This window comes from Muntiacus reevesi, chromosome 1 (assembly GCF_963930625.1).
Source record: "Muntiacus reevesi chromosome 1, mMunRee1.1, whole genome shotgun sequence".
Classification (NCBI taxonomy): Eukaryota; Metazoa; Chordata; class Mammalia; order Artiodactyla; family Cervidae; genus Muntiacus; species Muntiacus reevesi.
The window spans coordinates 65,346,408-65,374,221 of record NC_089249.1 but is presented as its reverse complement, the minus strand read 5'-3'; the positions used below and the strand labels follow the sequence as shown (position 1 = coordinate 65,374,221).

Sequence of the window (27,814 nt, the reverse complement as noted above, 5' to 3'; positions counted from 1 at the left end):
CACTCCTGCAGTGATCAGCACATCCAGTAGGGGGTAAAAAATGAAAACCAATGAAACATGATTCTGCTCATTGGCTATAGCAACAGCCTAGAATGGTGCAGAGATTGAAACTCTTATCTGATGAGATCCCAGGAGTATTTATCATTCTGTTTCTCTGTTCCAGGCAAGTCATTTTCAAATTTGGCTCTGAGACCATTGTCTGGAGCATCTGTATGAAATACAGATTCCTAGACTCCACCTCCAAAGATTCTGATTCAAGGGTTGTGTGCCGAAGAATCTATTCCTCAGTGTTCCACATGGTTCAGAGGAGGGGATCCACAAACCAGTGTCTGGGAAGAATCACTCTAGCCCACACCATCTCCTTATACAACCAATCACTGAGAAAGGGCTGCACTGCAAACGTAACACCCAGAGTGTCCCCGAGCTCCCACTTTGACCCGCTGCCCATTCTGGGACACAAATCTCTGAGCTCTGCCCCCCAGTGAGCTCCATAACTGTCCTTTTCACACATGCACTTCACATCCATTCAGTTCAGCCAGTGTTTATTGGGCATCTCCTATAGGCAAGGCACAGAACCAGGTGCTGCTGCGGGGAACAGAGAGGAGAAGGCCGGGCCTCACCCTCAAGGGGCTCACAGTCTAGTGGAAGAGAGACATGGGTACTAAAAATACAAGGCAGCATGAGATGAGCTCTGCAACAGGCGAAACCAGTGGGAAGGCAGGGAACCCAGGCAGATCAAATGTTTGATGCAGCAGGTGGTGCTGTGGTCAGTCCATGGGAGAGAAGCAAGATCCACACAGGTGGAACTGAGCAGAGAAGGGAATTTCAGGCAGGAGAGAAGATACAGAGGTGGGAAAGAACACTGACTGTTCAAAAGATAGAGGCAGAATGTGTGCCTTGACTGAAATAGAGGGTGCTAATGGGGTAACCGGGAGCTAAAGCTAGACAAATCTTTTGAGGGCAGATGGCAGAGGAGTTCAACGTTGATCTGTAGGTGACGGTGAGTCATCCAAGGTTTCTGAGCCAAGGAGTAACATGATTTCATTTCCTCAATTCCCAGTGCTATAATATGCGATTAACTCTACTTCTGTTAACTTCACTCCACGGACTGACACCCTCTCTTGGTCTCAAAGCAGAAGCTCTGTGGCTCCACATATGTTTAGGACTGTACAAAGTTACAATGCAGTAGCCTTAGGCTAGGTAAATTTTGAGCTCACTTACCAGCTTTACACTATGTCCACAGAACAGAAGGGGTAGCCTTCTAGAATCATTTGAGAGTAAGGGTCAGGGCACAAGGAAGGTACTCAATGAACTTTTGTTGCCTAGGCATGGCATGGATAAGCTGCAGGAAAAAATGGGAGCACGAAGAGAAAATGGTAGAGAGATGCAGGTGACAAAATTAGCATCATCTAAACCAAACCATTTCCTAGGAGGCTTCTGCTACAACCCACTTCATTGGATGGGGAGACTCTGCAGTCTGACCCACTGGGATCGGTAGGTGGTTCTTCTAAGAGCTCTACATCTAACAGATTCTCTACTGACACCTTCACTAGGATCCTGCTTAACTATCCAGTGAGGAGGGAAAATGGCGCCCACCCCTACCTGGGCTACCCCAGCCTGTAAAGGAATGTGAAGCCACTGCTGTCCAGGTGGACATGGCGATGCTGGTCAGCGAGGGCTCCCCCAGAACCTCCACACTAACCGAAGTGGGTGTCTGGGTGGAGACAGGTGAAGTCACAGCTGGGTTACCCAGGAGAAACGCTCCCGGGGAGTTGGCATGCACCTCTGAGCCCGACCCGGCAGGGCCCCCGCCACTGTTGTTGATGGTCCACAGGCATGGGTATGGGCTGCAGAAACAGAGAGAGAGAGAGAGAGAGAGAGAGAGAGAGAATGGTGATGATACTCCCAGACAGGATTGCCATCTGATTAGCACATACACAGTGCTGAGAGGGGCACGAGTTAGAGAGTATCTAGCCGTGGCTTTGTTTCCAGCTCTGACACACATTGGTCCCATTTCTGCAAAGAAGCAGCAAGATGTAGTAGAATAAGCATACAATTAGGTGTCCTGACACCTGCATTTTGATGCTGGCACTGCCTCTAGCAAGTTGTTCAGTTTTAACACAGCATTTTATTTCTCTAAGCTTCCCTTGCTACCTGTGTAAATGGGCAGGGAAGTTGAAAGGAGGATATTTGGGCAGTATAATCTGTAAGATCTCTCACTGGCCAAGAGAGGTGATGTGACCTAATAACCAGGACAGAAAATCTAGGTTTAAATCCTAGCATTACAGCTTATTAGCTCTGTGACTTTGAACAAATTATTTAATAGATAAGCCTCAGTTTCCTTATCTTCAAGATTTGATGTGATAATTAAACATACCTTACTAAATATTTTTATGAGGATTGAATAAGAAAATGAGTACGTGAAATCCAAAACATAGCACTCTGTAAATGGTGGTTGTTATAATTAATTCTTCCATTCCAGGTTTCTACCTGTCAGTTCTGGTCGCTGGTAGAAAGGCGGGGAACTGGACCACTTTCTTAGACTTTTCTATACTACATCACTGGGTCACAAACTTGACTATACCTTGAAATTACTTAGCAAATTAAAAACATTACTGACACTTGGGTTCTACCCCTGGAGATTCTGATCTAATTAGTCTGGCACATAGGATCAGAATTTTTTAAAGCTTTCCTTTAAATGTGCAGCCAATTTTGCACCTTAACATAGAACCTGGATTAAAATGACTGCAGTCAACACAGGCAAATAACTTCCAGTACTTTGCTCATCACTTTTCAGAGTCCCTACTTAGCTTGAAAATAGGCTCATTTCCCAATGACAGTACTGAACACATTTTGCTTTTCTCTACCAAAATATTTAGAGTCAGCAGTGGGTTAAACATGCCATTGATGAAACCAGAGGTAGAAATGCCACCCTGCTCTCTGCCATATTTCACTTTCCAAAGACCTCATTGGACCATATGAAACCTGCAGAAACCTAGATAGGCCATGGGGGTTGGGTTTTTCAGCCAGCTCAGCTTGCTGGGAATTCTGACCCCAATTCCCCAGTTTTCAAAAGAAATTCTTCTACAATAACAGTAAGAGCCCCTCTCTGATGCTTCCTGGGCTGATCAAAACCATGGGTTCTGAGTTACTTTATTTACTGTCTTAGCTTTAGGCAGTTTTTAATGCCTCTGAGATTTAGTTTCTCCATCAGGAAAATAGGAATTTTAAAAGCAGCCTTATGGATGTCTTTGAATCCTATAAATGACTTACATAAAGGATCTAGTACAGAACTTGGCACATAGTTAATTGTCTAACAGCTTCAAGGACCCTCTTTCCCTCACTTCCAGTATAGCACTAATAAATGCATTTCCCTGAGATCCTCTAGTCAAGCACTGTCCAATAGAAATAAAATGTGAGCCACAAATACGAGGCCAAATTTTTGAGAAGCCACACTTGAGAAAAGAATAAAAAGAAACAAATGAACTTATTATTAATAATATTTTATGTAACTGAAAATATTTAAAATATTATCATTTTTACATGCATCAGTATAAAAAATTATTAAGAATTTATTCTTTATTGTCTACTGTCTTTAACATTCTGTGTGTGATAGCCCATCTCAGTTTGGACTGGTTGCAACACAAGAACCCAGGAGCCAGAGGCAGCTGGGGGCTGTTGCCTTGATAGCAGAGCACTAGATCCTTAAGGGCCGTCGCAACATCAACATCAAAATCAAGATCACAGTTTACGGCAACATCAGCAACACCTGACAGCTTGTTAAAAATGCAGAATCTTGGGCCCTAACCCAGACCTATTGATCAGATTGTGCAGTTGAACAACAGCCCAGGTGATTCTATGCACATTAAAGAATGAAGAGCATTGCTGTGAATCAAAGTTCTATGACCCTCAAACTTTTTTAGACCTGCCAGTCATCTAACATCTCCCCCCAAAAAAGATAAGACATCTTTTGATTTTGAATTGCTTTTTGGACCTTCTCAAAACTCTGCCTAATTATGTTGAACTTAACAAGACATGTATATATTGATACAATGTTATTGCTTACAGTACATATTACGCTCTTTTTAATTTTGGTGTTCACCATAACTCTACAGAGTAGCTCTGAGTACTGCTACAGAGCAGTACTATTGCCATGTTACAGATAAGAAAGTTTAAGCTTAGTGAGGCTAAGAAGATTTCCTAAAGTCTCAGAGTCAATAAGAAGTGAAACTGGGACATTCATCAGATTCCAGGCCCCTTTCCTTTCTACTCATCACACTGATTTCCGACAGTCAGAACTGAATGCTGGTCTCTGGTATAAGAGTTATGCCATGGGTCCTACAAGATACTCTCAGCCCTATTGCCTGGGTTGAGGCCCGGGCAACCAAAATGTGTCCACCTGTTAGAATGAGTAGCTTGTGAGGATATAGACAGCCAAGGGTCTTGAGGTTTCAGTGTATTTACACTTTTCCCTTTTAATTCCCTGATGCTCAGTATTTATCTGCTACCACCATTGTTCACAGTATTTCTTCCTGACTTGAGACAAACAATCCAGACCACAATATCTTTTCCCTCTTAAAAAAAATACCAAAGTTACAAATAAAAAGAGTGCATGACTGAGTAGGTGCTTTCTCACCACACTTTTTCCAGGGGCGAAGAGTTGACCTTGTTGTTATTTTCAAATCTTAGTGGCTTAGAAGTCAGGACAAAAGCTTAGACCAAGGCACCCCAGGAGAAAAATATGAATTCAAGACCCCATGCTAAAAAGTAAACCTCCAAGAACAATGAGCAGGTTGCTGGTGTTGGTCTTACCTAGGCCCTGGATTGACTGGTCCGCTGGTGTGGGGTACAGACAGGATGCTGGCGTGGGGTGTGGAGGATAAGGAAGTCCAGTTGTCAGCTCCAGAGAAAACTTGCAGGTTATTGCTGGAGCTTTCTATCAAATTCACTTTGGGGAAATAACAACAGTTCAATTTATGAAGCATGGAAAATGTAAAGATGGTGACCAATGACATTATACTAGGTCAAAATACAACAATGGCTTGTGCCACATGTGCCAACAGTGTGTTGATACTTTCTGAAGGAAACAGACAGGAGAGAGGGACTTAGGTTTATTGAAGTTTATTGAATGTCAACCATATGTCACATACTGAAAGTGAAAGTTTCTCAGTCGTGTCCAACTCTTTGCGACCCAATGAACTATAGAGTCCATGGAATTCTCCAGGCCAGAATACTGGAGTGGGTAGCCTTTCCCTTCTCCAGGGGATCTTCCCAACCCAGGGATCAAACCCAGGCCTGCTGCATTGCAGGCAGATTCTCCCATCCAAGTACTAACCAGGCCCGACCCTGCTTAGCTTCCGAGATCAGACGAGATTGGGCGCGTTCAGGGTGGTATGGCTGTAGACTGCAGGCAGATTCTTTACCAGTCATGGGTCATGTACTGTTCATCTTTTAATCTTTATAACAACTTCTCACCTCCATTTTATAGATGAGGCTCAGACAGGTGGGATGATTTTCCCTTTTTGTCACAGATCTAACTCAGGTCACCGCTCACATTCTCTTTAAAATGGTCCATGTCATCATCCCCTCAAAACAAGCCTATGGCCACCAGCACTTCAGATGAAGTTTCTGAGGATCAGGACCTATCTTTCTCAGCAACCCCAAGGAGATTTAAACATTTCAGGAATAGTGTCTTCTATGTATTTGAATCTGCATTTGCACAAATAGTGCATATATAATAGAGAGGAAGAAGGGAAAGAAGATGGGAAGGAAGGAGGGGAAAGATAGGAAGAGGATTTCATGTACATCCCTGGCCAAGTCACTCCTTTTCATGGTGTGGCCCTCAGCCTCAACTCCTTCATCCACCACATTGCCTCCCTCCTTCTCCACTCTTTTCCCAAATCATTCCCAGATAACGTAGGTTCTCTCCTCCTTCTGAACCTTTGCTCATACCACTCTCTCACATGGAATGCCCTTCATTTCTGCCTGTGTCCCATGTCATCCATCTTTCATCCCTGCCCACTCCAACCTTTATCCTTTTCTATTCATTCTTCAGATCTCAACTTAAACATTCAGCTCTCTGGTAGATCTAGCTCCCCTTTTTCTTTCATTCCCATAGCACCGTGGCTTGTGTACTTTATAGAATGTTTCTCTAACTTTAACGTGCATAAGAATCACCTGGGGATTTTGTTAAACTGCAAACTCTTTCAGAAGGAGAACCTGAGAGTCTACATTTCTAACAAGTTCCCAGGGAATGCTACAGGTCTGAGGATCACATTAGAGCTCTCACTATACTGTATTAGGATTAATTATATGTATTTTCATAACCCTGAGATCCTCCAGGGAATAAATAAACCTTAATCACCTCCTTACCCCACTGCCTAGAAGAGTGCCTGGTGCATAGCAAATGCTCAGATGTGTTTTGTGTGCTGACTCCAGGAAAGAATCAAGAAGTAGATGAGAACCTGCTCAGCTTCTGGTATCATTAAGCTCCATTTTCTCTCTTCCTGGAAGCAGCTGCCAAGGTTGCTGGGAGTAGCCAGCGATGCAGTACAGGCTCAGGCAGCTGATGACCAGCAAAGTCATCTGCAGGCACAGAGCTCGGGATGTCCCTGAGGCTGGTATCCTAACGCACTCCTCTGTCTCCCAGACCATGAACTTCACTGTCTCATTGAGTGTTAATGTCCCCATATGAGAGTAGAATCTCTGTGAGATGATTGGTGCTGTGATCTGTTTTGTTCATGGGCAAAACCTGGCACAAAGTCAACCCTCGATAAATATTTGCCAATTCAGACCAAAGCCTGGATGTAGAGTGAGCTAGCTTTCCAAAACTTCCTAATAGCTCTTCAATACTGGGCCCAATATTTTCTGGACTGAGCCATGCACTACAACTGTAGAAAAGAATCATATGAGGGCAACGAGCTGAGGGTCTCAGAACTCCATGACTTAACTTGGCTTTTAGAGCTGCAGCCTGAAACTGCTTAGTACACCAGTGACCTGGGAGGAGGACTTTCACACCCATTAGAAATTGGGAGACTGCTTGTCTCCCAGCTTTTGTAATTATTTGAAATAATTATAAAATACTAACAATGCTATATATAGTCAACCGTTAGTATATAAAACATCAAAATTTTAATATATAATAATATTACATATATTAGGCAAAATGGATACTATCTTCAGATATTTACTTCTACTAGTTGTTTATCTACTTCTTCCCACCATCCACACCCCCAAGGGTATTGTTAGCAGAATCACACACCTGAGGGAGAATGATTTCTGTGCACATATGCAGAAGGGTAGGGAGCCTGCCGGTGGTGTCCTCGGATGCCAGGATAGTGCTCACAGCCATGATGGGTGTGGGGGGCAGACAGAGGCAAAGGAGTAGCATACTGGTAATTGGTGTTTCCTGCTGTACACACTCCATCCGGATTGGAAAAGATCCAGCCTCCCACTGCAAGAGATAAGAGGAAGACACAGAGGAAGATTCTGTGAACTTCCACACCAAAAATCAGGTTTCCAGCCACTTAGCATAGTTACGTTTCTGTGTGAATGGCAATGTCTACCTGTGTGGAGTTAGACACTACCACCTCCACTGCCACTCCCCTTCCATGTTAGCAGCTAGTTGGCTTCTTTGGAGAAGAATGGCAGGTCCTATCAAGTTTGGAGAATCTTTTAAGAAATACTGGAGTCGAAACTATAAAACTCCTAGAGGAGAACATAGGCAAAACACTCTCCAACATAAATCACAGCAGGATCCTCTATGACCCACCTCCCACAATATTGGAAATCAAAGCAAAAATAAACAAATGGGACCTAATGAAACTTCAAAGCTTTTGCACAACAAAGGAAACTATAAGCAAGGTGAAAAGACAGCCCTCAGATTGGGAGAAAATAATAGCAAATGAAGAGACAGAAAAAGGATTAATCTCAAAAATATACAAGCAATTCCTGCAGCTCAATTCCAGAAAAATAAATGGCCCAATCAAAAAATGGGCCAAAGAACTAAACAGACATTTCTCCAAAGAAGACATACAGATGGCTAACAAACACATGAAGAGATGCTCAACATCACTCATTATCAGAGAAATGCAAATCAAAACCACAATGAGGTACCATTACATGCCAGTCAGGATGACTGCTATCCAAGTCTACAAGCAGTAAATGCTGGAGAGGGTGTGGAGAAAAGGGAACCCTCTTACACTGTTGGTGGGAATGCAAACTAGTACAGCCGCTATGGAAAACAGTGTGGAGATTTCTTAAAAAACTGGAAATAGAACTGCCATATGACCCAGCAATACCACTTCTGGGCATACACACTGAGGAAACCAGATCTGAAAGAGACACGTGCACCCCAGTGTTCATCGCAGCACTGTTTATAATAGCCAGGACATGGAAGCAACCTAGATGCCCATTAGCAGACGAATGGATAAGGAAGCTGTGGTACATATACATAATGGAATGTTACTCAGCCATTAAAAAGAATTCATTTGAATCAGTTCTAATGAGATGGATGAAACTGGAGCCCATTATACAGAGTGAAGTAAGCCAGAAAGATAAAGACCAATACAGTATACTAACATATATATATGGAATTTAGAAAGATGGTAATGATAACCCTATATGCAAGACAGAAAAAGAGACACAGATGTACAGAACAGACTTTTGGACTCTGTGGGAGAAGGCGAGGGTGGGATGTTTTGAGAGAACAGCATCAAAACATGTATATTATCTTTGGTGAAACAGATCACCAGCCCAGGTTGGATGCATGAGACAAGTGCTCAGGCCTGGTGCACTGGGAAGACCCAGAGGGATCAGGTAGAGAGGGAGGTGGGAGGGGGGATTGGGATGGGGAATACATGTAATTCCATGGCTGATTCATGTCAATGTATGACAAAAACCACTACAATATTGTAAAGTAATTAGCCTCCAACTAATAAAAATAAATGAAAAAAAAAAAAGAAATGCTGGAGTCACAGCTATATAAAATATTATTTGAATGTACAAGTTAATAGAAAATATAAAAGTTAAGTTGCTTCTGACTTAATTGGATTAAAAGTCAGTCAAAGAAGGAGGTGTCAGATGATATGTTAATCATTGATTAATAGCTACTAGGGAATGTTTAATTTGGTTACCCAGAAAGAATGGAGCCCTCCCTGTTTCTGCCAAGTGAGAAAATATCTTTAGTTCTCACTCCAAGCAAGAGGAGACAGGATGCCTCCCATCACCACCCAACAAAGAGGATTCTGAAGGCACAAAGAGAGGGAGATGACTAGCACAACTTGATAAGAATCTTGCAAAACATTTTGGAAAACTGCAAAATATTTCACAGAAATGTGTTTGTGAAAGACCGTCTCAATCGATGTGGAAAAAGCATATGACAAAATTTAACACCCTATAATAATAAAAGCATTCAATAAAGAATACAAGAAAATTGCCTCAACATAATAAAGGCCATATAGGACAAATCCACAGTTAACACCATACTCAATGGTAAAAAACTGAAAGCTTTTCCTCCAAGATCATTAGCAGGACAAGAATATACACTCTCACTACTTCCATTCAGCATTGTACTAGAAGTCCTAGTCAGAGCAATTAGGAATAAATGAAAAGAAAGAAAAGGCATCCAATTTGAAAATGAAGAAATAAAATTATCTCTGTTCATAGATTACACAATTTTATATGTAGAAAACTCTAAATATTCCACAAAAAACTTTTCTGATAAACAAATTCAGCAGTTGCAGGATACAAAATCAACACACAAAAATCAGTTGCATTTCTATACACTTACAATGAACAATCCAAAAAGTAACTAAGAAAACAATCCAATTTAGAATAGCACCACAAGGAATAAAGTACTTTGGAACAAAATATACCTATGGGGCAAAAGACTCATACACTGAAAACTATAAAATATAGATGAAATTAATTAAAGAAGATATAAATAGTGGAAAGACATCCTATGTTCATGGATTGAAAGACTTAATATTATTAAAATGTTCATATTACCCAAAGAAATCTCTATCAAAATCCATGACACTTTTGTCAGAAATGTAAAGCAATACTAAAATTCATATAGATTCTCAAAGAACTCCAAATAGAACAATCCTGAGAAATAAAAATAAAGCTGGAGGCCTCACAGTTCCTGATTTCAAAACACATTAGAGAGCTACAATACTGTAAATAGTATGTGCTCAGTTGTCCATTTGTGTCTGACTCTTTGCAACCCCATGGACTGTAGCCCGCCAGGCTCCTCTGTCCATGGAATTTTCCAGGCAATAATACTGGAGTGAGTTGCCATTTCCTATTTCAGGGGATCTTCCTGACCAGGGATTGAACCCCATCTCCTGTGCCTCCTGCACTGGCAGGCAGATAGTTTCCCACTGAGTCACCTGGGAAGCCCCCTAATTAGTATGGTGCTGGCAAAAAGATATATAGACCAGTGGAAGAAAAGAGAGCCTATAGATAAACTCCACTTATATGGTCAAATAATCTTCAACAAGGGTGCCAAGACTACACGAGTGGGAAGGAATAGTCTCTTCAGAGAACAGTTTAAGAAAGCTGGATATCCACATGCAAAAGAAATAAACTAAACTCATATTACACCATATAAAAATTTTAACTTTAAATAAATAAATAAATGTAAGACCTATACAACTTCTAGAAGAAATGCAGGGGAAAACTTCATGAAATTGGATTTGGCAATGATTTATTAGATATGACACCAAAAGCACAGATAACAGAAGCAAAAATAGACAAACTACTTCAAACTTTAAAACTTCTGCACAGCAAAAGAAACAATCAACAGAGTGAAAGGGAAATCTATAGGATAGAAGAGAATATTGGCAAACTATAAAAGGAAAAAAAAAGAAAAAAACTATAAAAGGAATTAGCATCTAGAATATGTAAAGATCTCTTATAACTCAATAAAAACAACAAAAATCCTATTGAAAACAAGCAAAGGACTTGAACAGACATTTCTTCAAAGATATACAAAAAGCCAAAATGCATATAAAAAGATGTTCAACATCACTGTTCATTAGCAAAACACAAATCAAAACAAGATATCACCTCATACTATTAGGATGGCCATTATCCAAAAAAGATTAGGAAATAATAAGTGTTGGTGAGAATGTGGAGAAATTTGAACACTTGTGAACTATTCATGGGGATGTAAAATGGTGCAACTGGCATGGAAAACACTATGGAGTTTCCTTAAAAAATTAAAAATAGAAGTACTGCATGATCCACCAATTCCACTTCTGGTTATATATCCAGGAGAATTAAAGACATTTGCACACTCATGTTCATTGCAGCATTATTCACAGTTGCCAAGAGGTGTAAGTAACCTAAATGACCATCAATAGACTATGGGACAGGCAAATTTGGTATATACATGCAAGTAAATATTATTTCAGCCTTAAAAGAAGGAAATCCTATCGTATGGTACTATATGGATGAGCCTTGAGGAACATTAGGATAAGCAGAAGCAGCCAGTCATAAAATATATATATATATATTGCATGATTCCTCATACTAAGTATCTAAAGGCTATGGATATAGAGGTATAGAGTAGAACGGTGGTAGCCAAGGGCTTTGTGGGGAGGGAGATGTGAAGAGGAGAAGTTTGGTGAGTATATGTAGTTTTAACGTGCAGGAACTGGGGTGGAGGGGGCAGGCAGGTGGTTCTGGGAATCTTTTGTACCAAAATGTGCATGTGATTGACAATATTGTACTATACATACAATTCTTGTGAAGGTGCATTTTATATCATGGTTTTAAGCCACAATAAAAAAGTTTAGTAAGTATTATGAGGAAAAGGCTTTACTTCAAGTGAATTCATGGGAAAGGACAGAGAGGCCCTAGAACAAGAAGCACATCCTTTCGCCAACCAGCTCTCAACTGAGGGGCCCACAGATAAAGATTCAGACAGGACCAGAACTGTTCCTTAAGAATATTGACTAGAGATTGTCACCAGGGCTTTAGTGATATGGAAGTAGAACTTTCATTAAAATCAGTTGCTTAATATTTTTTAAGTATAAGTAAACAAATTGTACAGAATTCATATCACAAAATGTAGGTCAGTCATTCTCAATAAATCATTTTGTTATCTCCATTTTCTCTTTGTTGTATAGGCATATGGCACAAGGGATCACTATCTGAATGATAGAATCAAGATTCAGGTGCTCAGCAAGCAAAGCCAGGCAGAACCAGACTTTTGTTCATGAAGTTTGCCACATATAAGGATGTTTACTGAAAAGGCTGTAACACATGAACTTGAAAGGGTGTGGTTCCACATGTGATCCTATCCTATACAAAAGAGCTTTTCATTCCAGGTCAGTTAAAAATTACTTTTCTTGGATAAATTGTTAGAAATGTACCATCTGCTACAACTGAATCAGGAAGAAATAGAAAATATGAACAAACTGAATACCAATAATGAAATTTAATCAGTAATCAAAAAACTCCCAGCAAACAAAATTTGAATTCTACCAAATGTTTTAAAAAGTAAACATCTATCCTTCTCAAACTATCCCAAAAACTGAAGAGGAAGGAATGTTTCTGAACTTATTCTATGAGGCCAGCATCACCATGATACCAAAACCAGACAACAGCACCACAAAAAAGAAAGTTACAAACAAAAATAATAATAATAATAATAATAATAATATTGCAGCATTATTTACAATAGCCAAGAAAATGAAGCAAATCAAGTGACCATCAAGAGATAAATGAATAAAGAAGACATACACACACACACACACACACACACACACACACACACAATGGAATATTATTCAGCCATAAAAAATAATTATGCCATTTTCAGAATCATGGATGGACTTAGAGGGTATTATGCTAAGTGAAACAAGTCAGGTAAAAAAAAAGATAAATAACATATGATTTCACTTATTGTGGAATCTAAAAAATAAACCACATGAACAAACATAACAAAACAGAATAACTCACAGATATACAGAACAAACAAGTAGTTACCAGATGGTGGGGAGGAAATAAATAGGTGAGGGAGATTAAGAGGTACAAAATTCCAGTCACAAATGAGTCATGAGGATGAAATCTGCAGTATGGGAAATATAGTCAATAATATTGTAATAACTTTGTATGGTGGCAGATGGTAACTAGACAAAAAAAAAAAGACTCCTGAGAAAAGGGTTTTTTAAAGTGATTTTCTGAGAATTGTTTCTCTTTATGTGGCTATACTGCCACTTCTGCAATGAAAGATGCATCGAACTTTAGGGGAAGGAGGGAGTAAAGAATTTCATAGCTGGAAAACTGCAGAAGGGATCTTAGCAAACCATTAAACTCTAAATTAAAGGGTATCTCAGACACTGATGCTACTGACCTTGGGTTACTGCTGCAGCTTTAGAGTACTTGCTCCACTGTGGAGCCTCCTCTCTGTTCTGAGACATGGAGAGGGTGGCACCCTATCAGGAACATCCAGTCTACCTGCAGAATTCCAGGTATATGACTCCAGTCAACAAATACAGAAGTTTCCTCATGTGCAAAGCTATGGCCTTCCTGAGGCATGGCAATGGTGATAAACTCAAAAACCAGAAAGTACCAAGAACAAGGAAACCCCAAAACAGGAGTGGAGTGTCAGGGTAGAAGGTAGATCCAGAATCCACGTTTATGAGCTCTTTAGCCTCCCTGATGCAAAAATGGGAGTCAAAGAAATTCACTATTTCCATTTTTCTCTCCTACCTTGGATTTGTATACACTCCCCCAGGAGCAGGGGTTCTCTCTGGGAATTCTTGAAAGGGCATATACTTGTTTTGAGTGGAAGAAATAACCATTGGGTCTTGACAGAATATTGGGAACAAGCCTGAAGCAGTCATGACAGGTAAAAAGTCTGAGCATGGTGGAGATGCTCCTAGTGTAGCCCCAGGCCCTTCCTATCCAGGGTTCACCCAACTCACAGTGAGAATAGGTCACATGCTGGCTCTCAGACATAGCTTCTGGAATATCCTTGAGGTGGTTCCTGAAAGAGCAATGAAAGTGCACTATAGCTGTCCAGCTTACCATTCACATCCAGCATCAAAGTACACCCAAGATTGTCTTTGGAGAGCAATAAATTTCTTGAAATAAGAAAATCAAACACTTTTTTCCCCTCAAACTACTATCTTTCCCCCATTCGCCTCCTACTTTATGTTCTTGTGCAATTGCTCTTTGAATTGCAACTTTATAGTCAATCCAGTTTGCCTTATTTACACCTATCCCTATGTAGCTTGATCTTACTGATTTGTGGTCAGTGTTTCTGCTTGCCAAAATTCAAGCAATGATTATAGCAGCTAAGATTTGCCTAGGACTTCAGGGCACAGTCACATCTGTGATATGCTAGGTCCACCAATTATCCTGTGATAGAATATTACTACATGCTTTCGCAGATTTAGAAAGTGGGTCCCAGAAAAGCAAATTGACTTATGCAAGTCAGGAAATGGTAAAGCCAGGACTCAAAGCCAGGATCTCTCTTTCTCAAAGTCCTAAATATTTTTATTATATGAGTTTTCTTATCTGAAAAAAGGTATTTCTTCTATATCATCAAAATTAAGTCAAATATTGACAGGACAGACCCCTGTGACATGTTATTATAAACACCTGTCCATTAGTCTAGTGCCTTTATGATGAAAAAGCAAGATTTGAAATTTATAGGAATTAGTGTAAAGATTTGAAACAGAAACAACAAAATCCAAACACTTCAAAGGAAATCATTCATACCCCCAGAAGTCTCTGACTTCTGAAAGACATGAGCCTCTCACCTTTATGAATTACTCACCTTTCCTAGGTGAAATCTAGCTTTAAAAAATTTATTGAAATCATACTACTCAGATAACTGTGGTAAAGGAAGATTGAATTATTTAAAATTTAAATCACTTGTTTTTTTTAATGTGATTATATTATTTTCAAGAATCTATCATAAAACAGGGCAGATAAAACATGGACAGTTCCAGGTCCTCCTGTTATTTAGCTGCCAAGTCGTGTCCAACTCCTTGTGACCCCATGGACTGTAGCCCATGAGGGTCCTCTGTGCGTGGGATTTCCCAGGCAAGAATCCTGGAGTCGGTTGTCATTTCCTTCTCCAGGGGATCTTCCTGACTCAGGGATCAAATCACATTTCCTGCATTGGCAGGTGAATTATTTAACAATGAGCCACTGGGAAGCCCCAGGTTCTCCTGGATCCCTATTATAAAGGACAAGTAATTATAAATTTGCTTTTTCTTGCTGATTTTGTTGGACATTGAATTAAATATTAAAAACATGTTTCTATCAAAGGTAATGCAAGTGCCACAAGTTAGTTCCTTCCAAGATTATTATAAAGTTCATATTTGCAAAAATCATAAGATTGCCCTGAAATTTCTCTACTCACCTTTCCTTAGCATCCAAGAAGGCTTTGGCAAAAGGGTTGTACTTGATTTTGAGAGCTGTTATCTTACATTTACAAAGACAAGAAGTGTTAGTGAAAGTAGAATATGCATGGGGAACAGAACACTTAATCTTCATCTTTGAATTTCTATAAAATCAGAATAATTCTCCTCTCTCTTTTTTCTCCCTCTCCCTGTTTCTTTGCTTATTTCTGCACAAAATCACTATTGCACTGTCCAACAAGAAACGCTTTATTGTCACATGTGGTGAAAATGGCAAATGCGGTATAAAATGAGCAAAGAAAGAACAAAGCAACAAAATTGCACAAACCTGATGTGCTAAATCTAGCATTTATTCTATTATTCATTCATTTTTTTCAACAGTAATTGAACACCCACCATCTGTCAGTTACTTTTCTAGTCACTGGGACACTGAGGAGAGTGTACTGATGAACACCTGTCTCTAGACTCTCGAGTACATACTAGAATCAACTCTCTGACCTCTTAAATAATCACCTACCCTTTGGGTCATGTTTACACACACACACACACACACACACACAAACTATCAATTCCACCTGCTGTCACCCTTTATCTCCCCTGGCCTTAGCTTACTTCATTTTCCTTCAGAACCATCTGACCAAATACATATTTATCATTTTCATCTCTTCTCCCTGGGATGTAAGTGCCTTGAGTACAGTGCAGTATTACCAGCATGTAGGAAAACATCCAGCCTGTAGTAATATTCAATAAATATTTGCTGAGTAAAAGAAGATTTTTGGATCGATCATTGACCCCTGTACCCACTCACAGGATGCATTTACATTGGCAGGGATACATTGTCAGGAGACAGGCTCCAAGTTTAGAGTTCCCCGGGTTTGATTCCCTTAGGGCATGTCCAAGACCAGAATTACAGCATCAGGCTAGTATCCTGCTGAAAACATAGCCTTAGCCTTGCTGCTAGTTCAGAGGGAACCCTCCAGCATGTGTCCAGGGAAATCTGAGCACTTAGTAAGAGGGCAACCAGATGACAGGTTCCACCTGCCATGGACTAAGAGAGCAGGCAGCATGTCAGTGGATAAGGGACTTTGTCCAGAGAACAGAGGAGGCCAGGATGTGGCCCCCAACTCTTCCCTGCTTTCTGAAGTTGCAAAAGTCCACTTTCCCTTCATAAATCCAGAGGCCATCATTCAGAGAGTAAGAGGGGATGAAAGGCTATCTGTGTCAGGGTATGAAAGGCAAAATGTGTCAGCCGATAAAAACTGGACAGTATTTGAGGGCCTGTTTAAATTTTCAGATATTTGGTTAATTTTTCTTTCCACTGACCTGCTAAAGGGCTCAGCTGAGAGGCCAGATTAGCTATAGAAAAGAAATTACATTTCCTTGCACATCATCTGCAGGCACTAAGGCAGTAGTTTCCAAACCTGGATGATCATCAGAATCCTTTAAGGAGACTCTTAAAACTAGATTCTGGGTATTCTCCCTGGAGATTCTAATTCAGTTAGCTGGATGGGAGCCTAAAAATCTTCTAAAGCTTCCAAATAAAGAAATGTAAATTAAAGCAATAGTAAGATACCATTTTTTCTACCCAATTGAATTATCGAAGCTGAAAATGTAGGTAATCACTGTGTTGAGATTGGTGTGGGAATTATAAATGGATATGCTCTTTGGAGGGAGGCAATGGGGTTTTGTCTATCACAGTTCTAAACATACACTCTCCTTGACAGAACAATTCCATTTCTGAGTGCTTAATATTCTTTGCAGTATTATTTATCATAGGAAATAAAACAACTGGAAATGACCTAAACATCATTTAGGTGGGAAACTGATTGCCTGAAATACAGTGTATCCTCTGCAATAATTTCAGTAAAGGAGATAAATCTGAATCCAATTTACATAGAAAGATATTCATAATGCACTCTTAAATACAGGGGGTGAGGAGAAATTTCATACTAACATGAACATGAGCCAATTTGTGTGAGGAAATCTGTACCCTGTACATATTTATAAGTGCGCAGAAGATGCGGGGGAAGGAGCACAGCCTCAGCGGTTATTTGTAGTGTCTCTGGGATGCGGGACTCACAGAACAGGAGGGAAAGAGTAAATCTTTACCTCTAACTTTTCATTTCATTATATATTCTTCCATACTATTAGTTTATCATATGAAGTTTTTTTTAATAAACATGCATTATTGTCATTAAAAAAATTTTTTAAGGGTGGAGGAAGGATGAACTGGGAGCTTGGGCTTAAATGCAAACTATTAAATACATAGAATGGAAAAACAGCGAGGCACTTCTGTATAGCATGGGAAACTATATTCAATATTCTGAGATAAGCCATAAAAAAAGAACATAAAAAGAGAATATATATATATATATGTATGTATATATGTATAACTGAATCACTTTTGCAGTATGACAGAAAATGAAAACATTTAAATCAACTATACTTCAAGTTTTAATAATCTTTTAAAGTTTAAGCAAAAAGAATCCAACTGATCTGGTGTCCTGTTGACCAGCAGTCCTGGAAAATCCTATAGTATGTGGATGAACCGAAAAAACTGCTCCCACAGAGTTTACGGAGGCCAGATGCTGGCTACTCAGCTGTAACCATGAGAGGCCCAAGTTAGGCAGGAAAAGATCTACATGTGCCCCCAAAAGAGCTAACAAGTGGGACAGATAGTATAACACAAACCCAAAGAGGGTGCATGATTGGATCAATCCCCACAGACTCGCTTTAGAGCAGGAGAGATGCCTAGTTCTGTCAGGTCAAGGTCCTGGAAACAAAGACTCCTGAATTTCTGCTGGTTGTATTACAATGCACCACTGTGCCTTATTGGCACCAGGAGAAGAAATACTGGTGGAGCTTTGGCAAGCAGGGAGAAGGAGGTGGAAACTGATTACCACACTGCTTAACTTGGTCTCTACCGAGTGTATCTGACTGTATCTGAATCCTAGAAAACCCATCTTTCACCCAAGTTTGGTCATAACAATAAAAGCACCACCCCCTAGTCCCATCACACTCCCCCAGGTGACATTTACACATACATACACACACACTCACCTCCTCATTCTGATAGGCAGTCACAGCTATGAACTGGGTTTCAGGGAAGGAGCAGTTCATCACCATTCGATGGGCATCTCCAACACGCACTATGTGAACCTGGGGTTCATATTTATGCAGAGAATTCAACATTATCTGTTTAGGTGGAAGAAGAGAGAGGACACACAAAGCCTCGGGCATCACAGGTGACAGATGATCCAGCACCACTGATTAGTCCTAAGGTTAACACCCACCTCAGTTAGGGCCACACACATTGATCCCCAGCCATCTGAGCTGCCACCATCTCTCTGAGAAATTTCTGAAGGGAGATTTTTTTAGAAACTCTTAAGGAGAATAACTTTGGAGCTGCTTATATGAGGGTGACTAAGCACATACACACATAAGAGGGTGAAGGGTGGGTTGCCAGAGAAGAGCTGGTCTACAGAGTGTTCGGTTTTCTGCCAAAATCCTGGCTTCCTTTTTTTTTCTTCCTATTTTCAGCACAACGATATGAATTTTGCTCTGTTAAAACATACTATTTTTTTTCCTATGAGAAAGTGTGCTAGTGTTAGCAGTTCAGTCATGTCTGAATCTTTGCAACCAATCTAGCCCACAAAGCTCCTCTGTCCATGGAATTCTCCAGGCAATAATACTGGAAAGGGTTGCCATTCCCTTCTCCAGGGGATCTTCCTGATCCAGGGATCAAACCTGGATCTTCTGAATTGCAGGCAGATCCTTTACCATCTGAGCCACCAGGGAAGCCCCCTAGTAAGAAATCCTAATTATCTCAAAATCCTGACAAAGGGCTGAATTACCTAAAAAGTAATGATAGCTGACATCTGCTGGTTATATAACATCCACTCTTTGTGATTCAAATCAAAGACTTATTGAAAGTCTCCTGTTGTGAAAACTGGGAGGGAATAATAGTTTACTTTTCAATTTCCTGATTCAATAAAGAACTGGAAACTTCCGAATATTGCAGAGAATTAGGAAGATGACTTACCATTCTTAAAACGAGAACCCCTACATCCCAGCTGGATAAGCACAGAGAACAGAGAAGGCGTGAAAAGTCTAAGGGCTATGAGACTGACCAAAGTGAAATCTGGGGGCATAAGACCTCTTCCTCCCGACTGGGTGTAATCCCCCCAAACAGTCTACATTTTATAAAGCAAATAACAACCTCGCACAGCACACTAGTATGCACAATCCTACCAGAGAAAACAAAAGAGTAAAAAGCCTCAAAATCTTGTTTACTCTAATTGGAGACCTTAAATAAAACCCTCCTTATTTAAGGTTTGTTTGGATTCTTTTTCTGAAAACCCAAAGCTGATTCAATATTCTATTGATAATTATCATAATGCCCAAGTGGAGGGAGCAATTATTTCATTTAGGAGCAGCTTTTTATTAAGATGCCACTTACACCAAAAAAAGGGGAGAGGGAATAACAAAACCCTGGTACCCACAAACATCTCCCTCCTCCCAGGCTTGGTAAAAAGCACCACACACAAGGCAAAACTCTGAAAGGCCGCTGATGATTAAGTAAACTACTGCACTCTCTCACTCTCTCTTAACATCAGGAAGTCCATTAAAAACTGAAAGCACCAATTAAGAGCTGTTTATTCCTGTTCACATTTGGACTCCGGGGAATAATTGGCTTCCCTGAGAGAAGAGGTCGGTGAGGACCCCCTAATTGCCTAAATGCACCCCTGATATTTCTTGATGGGTGTTGTGGGGCAGCCGGGTGGCCAGGCTACCGAGCATACCTGCCCACCTCCGTTGAGCTTATTGGTCAGCTTCACTTTGCTGAAGGAGATGGGTGCCTTCATCCAGTGGGCACCGAAGTTGGGGGAGTCTGGGTGGATGTAGACACAGCTGTGGCTGGAGACCTCTGGCTTGCCTGCAGGCACCCATTCTCCATTGACGTACTTCCAGCGATGACTGTCCATTGGGACAAAGTCCAGAAGGAGTGAGTACATGGCATTGGGGTCCAGCCCTGTGATGCTAATCTTTAGGACTGGGAACATCCGTCTAAAAGAAAAGACAGAAATTGAGCCACAAGAAGGATATTAGAATGTTAGGAACATCTCTCCATTTGTCCAGTCCTCTCTCTGCTCAGAGGAGACTGTCCTTGGAGGGCTCTGGTGGTGCAGAAAATGCACAGGGGGAAGCCAAACAAAGAGGGGCCAGGCCAGCAGCTTTGAAGTCAGCCAAGCCTCTTTTTACCGATGTATTTTATATTGAGGTTTTACTTTTAAATGTTGTGCTCTGTTTTAATGTCTGAAAATCACTGATCTAGTCATTTGACTAGAATGAAATTCCTCCTGAAACTTGAGGTATTGTATACAGGCAGGTGCCAGATTCTCACAGAGCTTCCTTCAAAGATTTTCTCCCAGCATACATCAGATTTTCACACTATTGCCACAGTGCAAGCCTTCTCTGTATCACAAAACAGTTCTAAATAATAGTAGCAGTGTTAATACAGAAAACATGGTTTGTGGTAAAGGCAGTGAAGGGACCCTTGACTCTACATATTTAGACCAGTTCCTTTCCTGCAGGACTTGTCAGAGGCTTTAATTCACCTGTGAGCACTCTGAGAAGGGGTGAGGGATTCCACATTCTGCACTTGTGTACCTGTGCAACCATCTTCTCATTGAGCATCTTGTGGGAATTTGTGTTCAATAAATACACTTTGAGGACTTCCCTGGTGGTCCAGTGGTTAAGAATCTGCCTGTCAATGCACGTGACATGGATTCAATCCCTGGTCTGGGAAGATTCCACATGCCATAGGGCAATTAGGCCCATGAGTCACAACTACTGAAGCCTGAATGCTATAGAGCCCTCAAACCACAACTAGAGAGTAGCCCCAACTCACCACAACTAGAGAAAATCTGCATGCAGCAACAAAGACCCCGTGCAGCCAAAAATAAATAATATTTTTTTTTAAAGGAAGATGTATATTTTGACACATGATGATCTGGTTTTGTTGGTCCTTCTCCCACCCTCTGTGGGATTCCCAGGTGGTTTGGTGGTAAAGAATCTGCCTGCCAATGCAGGAGACGTGGCTTTGATCCCTGGGTTGGGAAGATCCCCTGGAGAAGAAAATGGCAACCTACTGCAATAGTCTTGCCTGAGAAATCCCATGGCAAGAGGAGCCTAGTTGGCTACAGTCCACAGGGCCCCAAAAGAGTTGGACACGACGCAGAGACTAAACAGCTGCAGCAGCAGCTCCTACGCTCTAAGAAAATACCAGCAAGCTCACTCTCACAGATATTTGGAGAAGCTAGGTCACCTGGCTTCTGATTCTCTTTAGCTTATTTTTCTTTCACCAAGCTATCTAAGTTGCTCCAATCTCCTCAAAAGACCTAGTTTCCATACAGACGCCCCTACCACCTCCCGATTGCCCCAGAAGCTGTCTTATTTGTCAATACATCTTCAAAAATCTGAGTCCCCAAGTTGAGAAGCTAACAAACTAGGGTCCAAACACTTGCTACTCAGAGTGGTTCATGACTCAGCAGCAGCAGTAATCAGAAATGCAGCAGCTCAGACCTAACTCCAGGCATACACAATCAAAATCTGTGCTTTTCAAAATCCCCAGTTAAGTCACCACAACTTTAAAGCTTAAAATGTACTGTTCTAAGGTATCTAGCTTTTAAGATAGCAACTAAGGAGACATCCAAGGGAGTAAGGGGAGTCACTTGGAGGATTTGTGCTTCTATAAAGGTAGGGAAGAGAATAAAAAGGGGAAAACTGAGCATGTCCACTGCTAAAAGAAGGAGTCCAAGGATGCCAGGTATGGAAATATTAATAGCATAATGGGTATAGGTGAGGGACTGGAGGGTCCCAGTAGAGCCTAGTTTTGGAATGAGGTACAATAAGAACTGCAACATATGGAAAGTGAAGAAATTGACCAATAGATAACAAGGTTTGGATCTAGAGATGGACTCAAGCCATCCAGGCTCCTCGGTCTTCTGAGCTTAAATTACATGGCCTCCCTGAATACTCTGGACAGACAGGATATTTTTCCCCTTAGCTCATCCACCTAATCAATACTTCCAACTCCTTTGCTGGGTCCTCTTCCAACTTAGTCCTCCAGCTGTGTATGAATAATGGGGATCTGTTTTCAGCAACCCCTCTTTTCTAAATGCCCGGCCTTAGTGACCACTTCAAAACTCATGGCAAAATACAAAGAACCTGGGGGAGTTTACACCAACCAGGTATATATCCCAGTATGGCTCTGGGCAAGCATTTAATAGATAGTAAATAGATAGTACCTTTGAGTACTAGAGGCTGGGTGAGTCAGATAATAAACTGAAGCTTGGTGACTTTAAGTAAACCAACTTAAGTCCATATACTCAGGAAGAGTGGGAGTTGACACCTAACAAACTGAACCATAACCTACATTTGAAATCATTCCTCATACTCACTAGATGGCTATAATAATAGTAATAAAAGGTGAATAACAGCAAGCATAGGTGAGAATGTGGAGAAATTGAAATACTCATACATTGCTGGTGGAATATACAATGGACCAGCCAAAAGTGAGTCTTGCAATTCCTCTAACAAGTTAAAATACAGAGTTACCATATGACCCTGCAATTCCATGCCTAGGTGTTATATGTATGGGTAATGAAAACATACACCCACATAAAAACTTATATACAGACATTCATAGTGGCATTATTCATTACAGTTGAAAATTGGAAACAACCCACATGTCCATTGATGATTGAATAAATAAAATGAAGTATATTTATACAGTGAAATGTTATTTGTCAATAAAAATGCTACAACACAGATGAACCATGAAGACATTATGGTATACTTACAATGAGTTTTTTGGATTGTACGGTATATAAATTATCACAATAAAGCTGTTAACAAAAAAAGTAAATAAAGAAAAAGTAAAAAAGTAAAGAAGCATCCTGGTTCTTAGAAGAACACATGTAAAACATGGTAGGGCCATTTGCTGCTTTAATCTCTAATACTTCATTTGCTGAGAATTTTATCATTATTTTTCTTTTTTTTTATCACTACACAAATGAACTGAGATGCTATGTATTTTTATCTTCTTTATACCAATGATGTCATAAATGTCACCAATATAAATAAATGTCAACTTGCCCAAAGTCATAACTAGCACTTGAAGCCACCCTGCTCCAAGCCCAGTTCAACACCTCCTGCTTTTCCTCTGCCTCTTTCTCCAGCCTCACAAGGACTGGGATGTGATATCTCTTTCTTTACTTGTGGGCAGCTCTCATGACCAGACTGTTTTCAGGGATGAGCTGCACTTCTTTGATCTTTTCTCCCTTTTCTTCCATTTCTGTGGCTGTAAACCAATCCCTATATCAGAGAGAGAAGCAAATGTGGTAGGGAATATAAACACTGCCCAAAACCATGCTTGAGGAACCACACATGCTTAGGCTTGGCCGTGAACTCTGTATTGTTTAGCTATGAGACTAGTTTCTCAGTTTTTATTTCTCTTACAGGAGATCTTGAGAGCCAGCACTGCTGAAGGATGCTGTGAGGACTGAGATCTATAGGAAGAAAGAGGGCAGACAAGGCAGACTTTCTAGGTGGGGAGACAGCAGAGGTGGTTAAAGGCAAAATTCAGGAAGTAAACTCCCTCTCTTTCCCCCCACAGAATTTTAATAATCATGAAGCACTCATCAGGGTTTTGGAGTGTGTGTATGCAGGCATATGGGGCATGGATGTTTAGACTTATGTGAAGATAAGAGGAGGAGCAAGTAACCAAAGTAGCCTGGTTAGAGGCAGATCACACAAAAACATATGATCCTCATAAACTGCAATTGTAAACTTCAGAGAAAAATCTCCATAGACTACAGGGACATGGAAAATTTTTTCCTGATGTGCAGCATCGGTTTTCTCTCCTCTTGCACCACTATACCTTCGGGGCCCTCGTTGCCTCCCACTATGAGCATTAGCTCACTGTACCAACATCTCTAAATCACTGGGAAGTTCAACTTAGTGATCCTAACATTTTATGATAACAAATGGATACACCAATTACATCAGAAATTCTTCCAATTTATTAAAATCTTCTCAAGGCAAATTTAATCTGAATGAAATCAAATTATTCAACTGTATGGAAATAAACATAAAATATAGCTTTCCCCCCTAAGGCAAATATGTTACTGTAGAGAAAACAAAAGTTACAAGAGATTTCACTTATTTACCACTGAAATCTGAAATAAATCTTTTTGTGCAACCTAAAATACAAGTTCCTAGCTTAAAGGATAGAGATGAAAGGAAGTATTTACAAGCTGATGCACTAGAGATGATTCAAATGAGCTCTAAGGAGGTATTATAATTGTTATGTCTGAAAGGCTATTGAATATCAATAACTAAACATTTTCAATAAAAAAGGAGGGGACAAAAAGAGAGGAGAGTAAACAGTAAAACAACACGAGGAAGGGACAGGAGAGGAAGGGACAGGAGAGGAAGGAATGAAGAAGGGACAGGAGAAGAAGGAATGAAGAACCATCATAATCCCCATTTCTGTGGATAGTTCACTGTTTTTCAGGGAAAATCTCTATTACTTATGACCAATGTCAGAAGCAAGCCTCCTATTTATGCATATAAATAGATGTCCATTTGAAAATGAGTCTTTTAATTCATCATTCCATCTATGCTATTTTAAAACTTGCTATTACACGGGACAATTATGCTCAAGTGTACAGGAGATCTGATTAACCCCATCGAAGATTTAGAAAAGTCAGAAAGTTAACTGACTATAGGGGCAGGAGGGTAACATGAATGAAAAGGGCCAAGACTGGGTATTAACTACCAGGAATGTTCTTTCCAGAGAAGGACCACAGTTCCATCTGCCTTTGGCTCAGGAGTTGGTATGAAAGGTAAGGATGGGGCATCTGGGGGAGACATTGTGAGTCTACTGACAGGAAAATGGGTCAAAAGGAGTGATACAAGGATAGATAGTTAGGAGAAAAAAAAAGAGGGAAAAGAGAGATGGAGAGGAGAATAAAGAAGACAGCAAAATAAGAAAGATGTGCCTATATCAAGAGCAGGAAAGCGTTGTTAACAGTTTATTCTGAGAAACTAAACAGACTGAGAGTAATTCCAGATCACACTCACTCATTACCAACTGTATTCATTTCTTAGAGATTTGTCTTCCCTTCTTTATCTGAAATACAAAGGAAACTATCTCCTGGCAAAATCTTGACCAGGAGGGGTTCAGAGATCCTAAGAAAAGATTTACCTTCACTGAGAAGGTTAAAAATGTCAGCAGGACCTCCACAGAAAATAAGAAGAATCACATTGACCATAATTAGACTTTTTCTACAGAGAATAATTTTCACATAGTTAATGAGTTTAAATATGTGAAGACTTTTCAACTTTAAATATGAAGAAAATTATTTAGGTGCAAAAAGACAAGAGAAAGTTCTTCTAAAATTGTAAAAGAACATACCAATATGACATATTAAGTTGAATTTTATAATGGTTTTCAAATTTTTTATTTATCCCTCATTCAAATATATGGACTATATTTTTACTTGATGATTATACTTATTTTACTATTATATATGACCACTTTGACAGCCAAATAAATAGTATGAGGCTAAGTATTAGTGTAACTAATTAGTGTATTAGTGTATTATTGTATTGTGTATTAGTGTATTGAGCATATTAGTGTAACTTAGTGTAACTAAGTATTAGTGTAACAAAAAGAATAATAAACAGAAAGGTCTACCTGTCATCAGACATCATAAAACTTTTACAACTGTATCATCACTCATCTTTAAAAGGAAAGAAAATATATCCAGTTTTAGGAATTGGGGATAATTCTTTGAAAAGACAAACATGTTTTCTATTTCTTTTTACAGAATATAATGTGTCAATACAGATCAAGAGTAAGAATAGGCAAAATTACAATTATAATTATTAAAAATAACAAATTCTATATATGAAATAAATATGGGACCCATTTAGAGAGAGAAAATATAAGCATCAAGCAAGACTGATTCCTGCTACTATTAGTAATCACAATTTATTGAAAGGCCCTTATCTATAGAACCTTTTTTATTTACGAAGCACTGTAATGTCACACAGCAACACTCAAATTCATAATTTTCCCAGATAGAATGGTTCATTTTCTATGCCATGCTTATTATTCAGAAATGGAAAAGTGAGAAGTCAGGAATGAAAATGTTTTTCACGAGGACAAAAGCCTGCCAGAATTTCAGCTAGCTTGGACTTTTCTCTCATTGGAAAGCAGAATTTCTCTCAAAGGTCACAATCTTTGAGATTGTGCTGAAACTAACCATATTGAAAATACCTTTCAACATTTTGTACTTTTTTGACCATGTGAGCAGAAAGATCAGTATCATATTAATATTGGGAGCTGTTTGGCCAAGCTTGGGAGCAATGATACTTTCTTTCTAAATATTTTTATCTCCTTTACTAAACAGAAACTCCTAATATTACCTTAGACAGTCACTTGGCAGAAATAGATTTAATATAATCCAAGAAATGCCAACAGAGAGCCATTTCATTTAATCCCTAATTCGTTGCAATGAAAAAACTGACGGCATCTCCTCTTTTCTCAGTCAGTATATTATGGTTTCATTAACTATTACTGCAAAGGCTTTCACACTGTCACAAACACACACAATTTCAAATGAACACTCACCACAAACACACAGGAAGAAGCAAGTGTAGAAATAGGTAGTGAGATTAAATTTGCCTTTTAACCTCTGAATCTTCAGCTTGTCAGAAATGTCTCGCAAGTTTGGTATACTTCAGACAAAATCACCCAGCTTCCAGATAAAGTTGCCTTTTATTTTATCTTATCTGAATGGAATTGGAGTTCAAAGAATAGTCATCTGCTCCAGGATGTACAGTCAGTCAAAAATTAACATTATTTTCTGAAATTTGAGTGCATTTCCCAAACCCATGGGACATGCCCCCCTTTACAGTAATTTCAAAGAATTTCTTCATTTAAACTGCAGGCAGAACAGGTGGCTTCATCCTCCACTTCTCTGACGATCTCAGAGAAATTAATTAAGTTGGCTGGGGGAAAGCCGTAGGACACTGTCCTCAGGAGCGTTTAATCAGACCCCGCTACCTCTGAGTGAAGAGCTGCAGCCTCTTCTATGTTCAAGGGGCCTTGCCTCCCTTGCCAAGCCCCGCCGGCCCAAGTAGAGCCACAGATAATCTCACCTGCCGTTCTTGGTCACGATCATTTCGTTAGTGACTTCCTTGAACCTCTGCCAGAGAGGGGCATCCTCCAGAATGATCTGAAGTTGCTTCTCTGTAGGGTCGCCTTTTTCCCTCCCTGCCTGAAGCTCACTTTCCACCACATTGAGCAGACGAGAAACAGTTCCATCACAGGTCTTCTGAGTGTCCAACTCACTCAT

General features: G+C 40.0%; 1 protein-coding gene across 1 annotated transcript; it reads right to left on the bottom strand.

Moving 5' to 3' along the window:
- Positions 1–1,561: 1,561 nt before the first annotated feature.
- Positions 1,562–27,814, bottom strand: TBX19 (T-box transcription factor 19). The gene is made up of 8 exons (XM_065924784.1): positions 27,618–27,814; positions 20,186–20,450; positions 18,444–18,578; positions 15,386–15,447; positions 13,938–13,999; positions 7,262–7,453; positions 4,813–4,948; positions 1,562–1,847 (listed from the first exon to the last, which is right to left on the bottom strand). The coding sequence occupies exons 1-8, from the start codon at positions 27,812–27,814 to the stop codon at positions 1,562–1,564; spliced, it is 1,335 nt and encodes a 444-aa protein (XP_065780856.1).

Excerpts from the sequence above, each read along its gene's own strand:
- TBX19 (XM_065924784.1), bottom strand. The coding sequence starts at position 27,814 with ATGAGTGAGTTGGACACTCAGAAGACCTGTGATGGAACTGTTTCTCGT. Across the intron at positions 20,451-27,617 it reads ATCGTGACCAAGAACGGCAG|ACGGATGTTCCCAGTCCTAA; the intron begins GTGAGATTATCT and ends CTTTTCTTTTAG. Across the intron at positions 7,454-13,937 it reads GCATGTGACCTATTCTCACT|TGGGAGGCTGGATCTTTTCC; the intron begins GTGAGTTGGGTG and ends TATCTCTTGCAG.